General features: G+C 41.9%; 1 protein-coding gene across 1 annotated transcript in view; it reads left to right on the top strand.

Annotated features, from left to right (window-relative positions):
* The first annotated feature begins 6,986 nt into the window (after positions 1–6,986).
* adgra1b (adhesion G protein-coupled receptor A1b) overlaps positions 6,987–9,660 on the top strand; it is a 182,464-nt gene continuing 179,790 nt past the window's right edge. The window contains exon 1 of the mRNA XM_005735107.2: positions 6,987–7,747. Coding sequence (XP_005735164.1) covers positions 7,530–7,747 — 218 coding nt within the window. The 5' untranslated portion in view covers positions 6,987–7,529. The remainder of the gene's footprint in view (positions 7,748–9,660) is intronic.

Raw genomic sequence — 9,660 nt, 5'->3', positions numbered from 1 at the left:
TTGAGGATCTTGGCTTTGTGTTATCCAGGCCATAAATGTATCACTGTAAGGGTACGCACTGTAGCTGAGACATGGGACGATATCAACTGTAGATTAAAAATGTGGAGTTACAGTACAGTTTTTGCAGGTGGCAACATCTTTAGCACTGTCTGTATTTTCCCAGGTTGATAAATCCCACCCATCTGGCATCTCATCTAGTCAAAATGAATAATTCACACCTGCGCACAAGTCTGTTTTTTACCTGTAGTTACTTTCTAAATACACAACATATGCTGAGTGCAGTGATCTGATTTAGCCTGGAGTACGCTCATCCACTTTGGTTGCTGTCAGTTTGGATATTTGTGTTGGGGGTTTGTGTACAAACCCACCGAGAGAAAAAACAAAGGCACCAAAAAAAGGAGAAAAAACTGGAGGTATGAAAGCTTCCTGCTTTTCGACCGAGCCCGTACGCTCGCTCTCTGCAAAGAATATCTCGCCTTTTCTCGTGGGAGCCCTCAGATTTAATGAGCTCAGCTGTTCAAGGCTATCTGCTGTTTAAGTTCTTCTGGGAATGCTCCATGTATGTTTTTCTTTTTCTCCCGGTGATGCCAGCCGTGCCCCTCCTCTTCGTGCCCACAGGGCCGCCGCTTCCTCCCAAGTCTTTGCTGTGGCAGAGAGCTGGTGGAACATTCTGTGGGGAGGCTAAGCCACAAGAGCCAAATAAGAGGTTTTGACCAATTAGAGAGCATTTTGAGCTCAGGGTTCCGGTTTGGATGGCAAACTGAGCGGTTCACAAAAAAGTGTGAAAGCACTGAAGAAGTTGGACGCAGGTGAGGAGGAGAGGGGGAGGATGGGCTGAGGCCGCCGGCAGATCCTGACCATGAAATGCCAGTAAGAATGTGTCACTAAAAAGCCCATCTATTCTCCCTCTTGGCAAACCATCCCCTTGTTGAGGGAGGGCTTAACTGGAGGGTTTTTTTTTTTTTTGGTTAGCAGCATATGCTGTCTTGATTTCCTCCTATCCATCCGCTTTGATGCGGGTGGGAAACAGAAAAGAGATGTTTTTCGTATGAAGGCCGTGTCAAGGATGAGTGGATTTGCAATGAATTAGGGCTGGTTAAAAAATAGAAGCACTTACTGAGTGCGCGCCGTCCTGCAACGGAGATGGAAGCCGGGCCTCGATACACTTGTGCCAAAGTGCCCAGCTGTAAGCCCCTCTCAGCACCGATGAAGAAGACGTCTCCGCAGCAGAGCCAAAGCGTGTCTTTTTAATAGAAGAGGAGGAAACGAGATAAAGAGACATCCACCGACAGGCGTGAAATATCTGCCGTGGGAGAGCTTCGGCTCTGACTCTGCGATGACCTATCTCACTACCGAGAACAAGTAGCAATTATGTTACAGAAAGGGGCATGATAGGGCAGGATATGGGAGCACTGCTTGTTGCCCCTTGCTATTCAAAGTTTACAGCCACTGAGGTCAGGGTTCAAATGCAAGACTCCCCTCAGGGCTGTTTTTAGATTCACGCCATCGCACAAAGCATCCTTGTTTGAAATTGAAATCTGAAATAGATTCTCTCTGATTCACAATGTGTTACTGCTTTTCTCGTTCCTATTCATTGTTTGTAGGCCTACTATAAATAGAGGACAACCTGAGAACGAGTGTGTTAAACCCAGTCAGGTTATGCAACTTATGCTAACAACAAATCCATTTTGGTGAAGATCACGTCCTCCTCCTCACCCAATTTCCCCAAGAGGGCCCAGTATTTCTATCTAATTCTCAAGCCCATAATTGGATCACACTATTCATACCTATATATTTTTTTCTTTCTATGTGTGTGTGCACATGTACATATCCTGGCCTTTCCCAGCTCTGCAAAATAGACAGTACTGCCCAATAGGTCAGATTACATGTAAAGGGCAGCAGGGAAATGTTTTCATTTCGCACTGCTGTGAAAAATGTCAATAGAAATAAATCTGTTTTTCTCCAATGTTTTAAAACAATTGGAAAAGCCACAGGAAGGAGTATCTTTATACCAAAGGATCAGCGTGATGTTTTGAAATATCACTTGTCTTTTTTTTAAGGAGGGACAGAGAGGAGCTCAAGGGAGCAAGTGAATTTTATGCACCCTGCTGGTAGATTGTTTTCAATATTTTGTTATTTACATGACTTGCTTTAAGACTGTAAATGCAGTTAAAAATTACTTGTGTTTCTTTTATTTCTCTGCCCTTTCCTTCCCTTTTTTCTCTTTTTCTGTCAGGAAATGTTCCCAGGATACCTCATCCTCTCATTGGGTCCCCCGCTCACGCAGCTGGGATTATGGAGAGAGGCTAGAATACTTATAAGGCCGAGTTCAGCGCTGCACCGCAGACAGAGTCGGACCGTGTCTCTCCGCCAATGCTGCTTGTCAAAGCAACAAAATAAAAGCGGCAGTACGTCAGGCCTGTGCAGCTTTTATTTGTCTCTGACTTATTGTTGTGGATCGACAGACGGGAGCAGAGCGACCTCCATCAGCGCTAATGATGACAAATGAGCAGGCTGATGAAATTTCATGATGACCGTATTGAGATGTGAAAACAAGAGAGGAGTTTATGTGCAGAGATTTTTATGAGACTTCGGGGGAAAGAGTGATTACAAATGAATATACTCGACTTATTGTCCGCAGCCTCCCTTGAAAACAATATCATTGCGAAAGCTGTCATGTGCCCTGTTTGTAAATGAGGTGAAAACGACTGGAGCTCAAGCTCATTGCTGGCATCTGGTTTGTGGTGCTCTGCTTGTATTCTCGGGTGACGGAGAGTGAGAGAAAGCTGCGGAGGCAATAACAAATCTGCACTCTCATAAAAGGGCCTCCAAAGATTCACTCTAGACATCTCTGTTTAGGTCATTATACACGCTCCAAACTTTTACTCAAGTCCTTGCGCCGTGCCGCGGTGGTTGGTGGTCAGTGGGTCCACCCAGTCGCTGCAGAAGCGCCGACATGCCAGCTCGCACCGCAGCGTCGTCCATTCTCAAGTTTAAAAGTAGCACTGGTTTCCCAAATCCTCTTGGCACCTTATTATAGTGAGTCTCAGTTTATTGCTGGTAAATTCATCCCAAGACCTTGTTTAACCAAGAGGGGAAACCAGATTGTTTGGTGTATAACATGTTATTAGATTTTCTACTGTTTTGTACTTCATGCTCTCTGCTTTGAATTACAATTCAGCTCTGTGTCCTTATGTCCTGTTTCCCTCCCCTCATCTCTGATCCATCACAGCAGATGTCTGCCCCTGGGTTGGTTCTGCTGGAGGTTTCTTCCTGTTAAAAGGGAGTTTTTTCTTGCCACTGTTGCCAATTTCTTCCTTGTGGGGGTTGTCTGTTTGTTGGGGTTTTCTTTGTATTATTGTAGGGTCTTACCTTATAATACAAAGCACCTTGAGGTGACTGTTGTTGTGTTTTGTGCACTATATAAATAAAATAAAATAAAATTGCATCCACGTATCAGCGTAGATGTGTGCCACTCTTGTCTCTAAGTGCTGCATTTTCTTCTCCTTTGTTCTCACTCATATGATGAAGCACTAAAAAAATCCATGTATGACTTGATTCGACTTGACTTTTGTTGACTAAAATCCTCTGGGCTTTAAGCTGGTTAAAAGCCATGGGCTCATGTTGGTGTTAGTTGTGTCACAACAATACATGTCACAGGTGCCTAGTGCCCACTCGCATTTTCTCAGACTCCCACAAGCACATGGGAATATGGTAGGGAAAAAAAGATTGCTTGTTTATGCTGAATAGATGTGTGGACAGCTCATATTTGAGTCATAGACTCATGACCTCTTGGGATTTGGAAATGAACCTGCCACAGTTCTTTAGAACAAGTTTCTAATCAGTAATAATGGACAGCAATATGCACTAACTTTGCTTTTAAATGAATGGATTACGCATGCAAAAGACATCCATATTAAATACATTACACATAAAGACACATATTTGTAATAAATACAGAGGATTAGTGGGGACGCAGGTTCTGTCTTGTTATTTTTATGGAAGTATTCTTAAGGAATAGGATATTAGGATTAGAGAACTACATAAAGGCACAAATTGCAGTTGTCCACCTAATGCCTTCAAAGACCCAATTGTGTTGTTCCACTCATCCATGTTTACAGCTGAGTTGTGTTGATCTTTTTCCTTTTTTTGGCTGAACTAACGTCGATCATCTCGGCACTCTGGACTGACCTATAAACAAAAGCAAAAAAGAATCCTGCCCCAAAAAAGAGCTTTTTAAGCCTCATTTTTAAGTCCTGGTGACATCAGTCCATCTGTACACGTTCATTTTCTTATCCAATTTAGGGCTGTTAGTGGGGCTGGAACCTGTCACCGCTCTTGAGGCAGGGTACACCCTGGACAGGTCTCCAGTCCGTCACCTGGCTAAGACTTTGAGCCAAACTCTTTCCAGGAAAGTTTGAGGCTTTGTTTTTCATTGAGGCAAGTGTGGCTGTACAACTGATGAATAAATCTTTGTTCCACTCTTTTCAGTCAGATGCAATAGTCCGTCCCGCTGTGCATTCACAAATACCAATTATTGTAGTTTTAAATTTCTTTGTCTGTGAGACTGAGAAATTAAAACAAGTCAGTAAATGAGAATCTTATAGTTTATATAACTTTTGTTTGACAGTTTGTTGGACTTGACTCAAGTGCAGACTTATGATTCCACGACTTTTCTGGGTATTGCCCTTAATGCAGGCCCCACAATTTTATTTTCTAAGTCATATAAATATTACATGACTGCTTTTCACATGCCCAAAGAGCATTCGCTTTAAATTCACCTGTATGTTTAATTCAGGGATCATTTCAACCGTCGCTGTCTTACTTCCGGCCAAAACACAGATGGGGCATTATGGTACATTTTTATTACTCTTTCACACCCTTCAGATAACACCAGTATTAACGATTATGAAACTAGAAACCACCTGTCGCATTTGCTTAAAGCTAAAACAACAATTTTTTTAAGTGCAATATTCCATATTAACGGAACAAGTTTGAACACCTCGAGCCTTTATCCGAAAAGTCATGGACTAATAATGAGTAACTCTTATCCTGCTGTACCCTGGCCTCTTCAAGTTCAGCAGGTAAATATTTAGTGAGGACTGTGATTGCTTGCAGCCAGGGTCTATTCATCTCTGTCACAGAGTAATAATGGAGAGCTGTGAACACTAATGTGCACGAGGGAAAACACAAGAACATGCTCTGCAGACAGACATGTTTGCGTTGCTTGACCAGGATTGACTCCATCACTTCATTGTGCACTAATGAGGTTTTATTTTGAGTTAATACTGCAGCACTATTTTACAATAATGTTCAGCGGGATTTCATAGTTTCAATTAAAGTTGTTTGTGCCATTCAGAAGAGGCTGTTGGTGTGAAAATATAGCCGCTGCCAGACAGGAAAACCTTTATAGAACACACTCGAGTACATGGATCTGTTTTCCATTAAGAACATACAAGTAGCTCAGTGAACAGTCATGGCTTGCATCCAAGGAAAGGTTTCCTTAGGGTCTATTAAAGATGGATCACTTCAAATGTTGATGTCAGCTACATCAAGTGACTTTTCTTTGGCTTCCCCAGAGGTCAGCTGGTGGGTAAGATTCTCCTCTGCACTTAGAGGTACGAGGTAAATATACATCTGTGTAAACAAATGTGACTGACATTCTGAGGCGGTGTCATGGGAGCACAAGGGTCTCCATATGTGGATAAACAGAGAAGGGAAGGTTGTGTCTTTCTCAGTATAGCTGCTCTTATGGAGAGAAAGGGAGTCCATGTTTGCCTGTCAAAACGGAAGAATAGGAAACACGGGCTGCTTGCAGGGTCAGTGGGAGCGGCTTCAAACCCTCCTTTGTGCTCTCGGGCCTGTGCCGGAGACAATGTGGATAATGAGGGAGGATTTTGGCCCAGGGTGCAATGCACATGGACACACAAACACACAGGGGAAGCACCTCACCCTGGCCCCGGGGAACCTAACTAGCCAGCTGTCTCAGCTTCTGTCCCCCTGGGGCCAAGCCCTCTGTACAGATTATGCCCCAGAGAGAGACGAGATTGATGTCACTGGATACATCGTGTGGGCTGTTCAAAGTCACTATTGCTTGATAAGAATAAGTGCACATTATAGGACAGGTATTGGTCCACATTGTTTGCTTTCTGTCTCAAGAGGAATCAGATGACATCTTGGATGGAATAAAAAAACAAACAAACTAAAATTCAGCTCATCAAAGTTAATCTAATTTCAAAGAAATGCCCCAGTTCACACTCTCTTTTAAGTACCTCTAAATCCTAAAACATAAAGACATTTAAAATAGTCTTTTCTGTATTTACTCATTAATCATCTTCATGAGGCCAACAATGCGTTACTGTGTCAACCTTCCAGCTCATATTCTTAATTTATTGCCATCAGTGAAATGAACGCCAGGTTTACAAGTCTGTCCTCTGCTCGTAAAATGCCAACATCTGCAGCAGCCTCTCACTGCAGCAAATCAAAGCCGAGTTAAAAACAAGATTCTACTTTCGTTTAGGGGGCATGTAAAATAGTAGAACATCATGTTTCCCAAGATCACAATTCAAGCCATTTCTCCCCCGAAAATGTGTGTTTCGCCTGTTCACCAGCGCTGTGGCTCATTTTCAGTTTGTGTACAGGTCACGGGAATTGGATACAAACCGGTTCCTTCGTCCCTAAGTGACTGAAGAGACTAAAACAAACAGCAGCACTTTTCATCAGGCAGTGTAAATGTTTGTGTTTGAGAAATCATGGGTCTAGAGGACCTCCGGGGACTCTCTGAGGTGGCAAAGACGAGAAAATAGTTTAATTTAGCCCATCTGTGATCCCACTCATTGATTATTATTTAGATGAGAGGACGGGCTTCTTCCCCCTGTTGCTTTCAGTAAGCGCAATCCGAAAGAAAGAGAAGCCGAAAGTCTTCAAGACGTTATCTAACGGCCTCTTGTAGCAATGAGACGTTTATGAGCCCACACCGACGCCTGTAAGGACTGGACGGGGAGGGACTTTCGGGACACTACATGCGCAACAAGTCCAAGGGCGCATAAACTGCGTGATGACAAAGAATGACAACACGGCATGCAGCGGTTTAAACAGAATCACTTTAAATGGATCGTGAAGGGAATATTTCTTGATTTCTGTTGCCAGCGCGAAAGGTAGTGTCGCCGAAAAGTTTGACTTTGAAAACGCACTTTTGGAAGTTTTCTCCAGAGCACATGACAGAAGCCGGCTCGTAAGACTGTTGTTCAGAAATGTCAGCATTTAAAACCCGCGATGTTTAACTTTATTCCTGGTTTAAAAGCAATAAAACAGCGAAAGTATTCAGCTCATTACAGCGCAGCAGGTGACGAGCGGGGTTTGGGATCTGGACTTCGGCTCAGGAACGGAGGAAACTTTATTGTAACGGGAGTGAATGTGAAATGGTCCCTGTTTGTCACAGAAGCTGGGACGACATCACTTGAAAATAGCGGGTTTCTTTCCTTTTTTTCCCTTTCTTCTTCTTATATTTTAAGTTATCTCAGTCCACAATGAGGGCGCTGACTTTATTGTGCGTAATAGTCCTGCTGTGCAAGTCGAGCCTGAGCAATAGAAACTGCCCGGATCTGATCATTGACAGCTGTCACTGCTCCGCTGAGAGGTCCAAGGAGTTGAGCAGGCAGCAGGTCCGAATCAAAGTTGTGTGCGACGACGTGGATCTGATGGACACCTTACAGCCCAGCTTCTTACCCAACAGGACCGTTTCGCTGTAAGTAGGAGCAGTCAAGACTTTCACGTCACTAATATAAAGCCCACACACGAGGTAGTGTGTGTTTGTGAGACTCAACATATAACGGATTATCAGGAAGAAAACAGTGTGGGAAAAGTGCAAAGATAGTTTTATTTCCTCTATTTTCTAATTCATCTACGGAGTCCCCGGGCCCCGTTAGGGCGTCTGCCTGCATGCACAAGAGCGTTAAGTGTTATAAATTGATTCCACACAGTTAAACAACTTCGGCATAATTTACCAGTAAGTCATTTATCGAGTTGCAGAAGAATAGTACACATCAAAGAATAATGTTACCTTGTACTGTTAACATAAATATGTTGTGAAATATGTGGTTGGCAGCCAGCCTTTCTGCAACCTTATTACATTATTACCATTACTGCCCCCGCCCACCCAGCCCCACTGCATTAAGGATGCCACTGAAAGGTCACTAAACTTACCCACGATGCACTCTTCTAACAAAATGATTTTTTAAAAATTTACACAACAGATTGGTTCCAGTTCAAAATCAGAGTGCTAGCAAAGTCGCTGAGGTAATCCCCACAGTCATGACGTATAATAAGTAAATAATAATGTATAATGTAGTGTACCTACTATTCTTCTTTATCTGCCAAACCTTGAATTAACCTTGTAGTAACTTGCAATTTAAAGAATCTCTTTGTTATCATATTCTGTTTTCCACACTGTAACTGATTTCTGTGATTAGAACAGTATTATGGGGAGCGCCAAAAGTAAGATACTATTATAGGTTTATACGGTTTATACGGGCATCCAGCTGCCAAAAAGTTTCTGTTAAATATACAGAAACTTTTTACACTGCTCCGTTTAAAAAAATAAAATCAGGATATTATTATTTCCTGATTTTATTTTATTGATTTACTCTTATTGCTTATGGTTAAAGAAATGAGTCCTAATTAATAATTAATATAATTAATTAAATAATAAAGAGATTTTATAACTGGAAAAACTGGTCAAAGACAGATCGATAAGTGAAATGAGATCACTGTTAACTCTGAAGATCAGTCTATTATTTGGATGGATTAATTATAAAATTTAGCAGCATTTTTTTTTATTAAAAATTTTAATTAGCAATTCTAACCCTTTTAACAGTTTTTAATGTGTTAGTCTCACATTTCCCAAAAGATCAGCAGGTGAAGAAAGGAGAGATAATATGTACAAAGAAATGCAAGAAATGGGTTGCACATACACACATATCAATAGAAGGAATGACAATCACAAACCACATCACAAAAAATGGTCCAGATGAGATGGTCTAGGTTCAATAAGTTCTGTAATTCATTCTGTTCATATGGTGCAACTCAGTCTGTCAGCATTCTCAGAATGTTTTCTGGTGGGTTACTGGGAATTAATCCATCCTGAACTATGCTCTGATGAATGACAGTTTTATATTACAGTCTTATGCATTGGCAGAGCAGGAGGCATTTACTTCTCTTCCTGTTCCTGTACTGATGGGGGTGTTTAGTATGCTGTAATGAAGAGTGATCACTGTTTGTCTACATGCTGTCTGTAATTTCAAAAGGGAGAGAGCAGAAGCTAGTCCTTGTAAAATCCTGCTCTTATTACTAGATCACTAATTCAAATGATAGTTTGAAAAATCTAAATCTATTCCTTAGTGTGTTTCTGGACCCACTTTGAGATCTACCTTCCCCCTGTTAGTGACAGTCAGACCTCATCCATTGCTCACATCTGCATAAATCATTCTCCCTACCCTCGGTGCTGTTTAGAGGTGCAGTTACCTTTACTGTATTGAAAGTCATTCAAACATTCATAGATTTTGCTCTTCCACACCATCTTGGAGAAACCTCTCTTAGTATTCATCTGTGTCTCTCTTGTGGATGAAATAGCACTTCAAACACTTGAGGGGTTGATAACTC

This window comes from Pundamilia nyererei, unplaced genomic scaffold (genome assembly GCF_000239375.1).
Source record: "Pundamilia nyererei isolate P.nyererei 1_Seehausen unplaced genomic scaffold, PunNye1.0 scaffold00062, whole genome shotgun sequence".
In the NCBI taxonomy this organism is placed as follows: Eukaryota; Metazoa; Chordata; class Actinopteri; order Cichliformes; family Cichlidae; genus Pundamilia; species Pundamilia nyererei.
The sequence above is the reverse complement of the archived record's forward strand: the minus strand, read 5'-3'. Positions and strand labels throughout refer to the sequence as shown.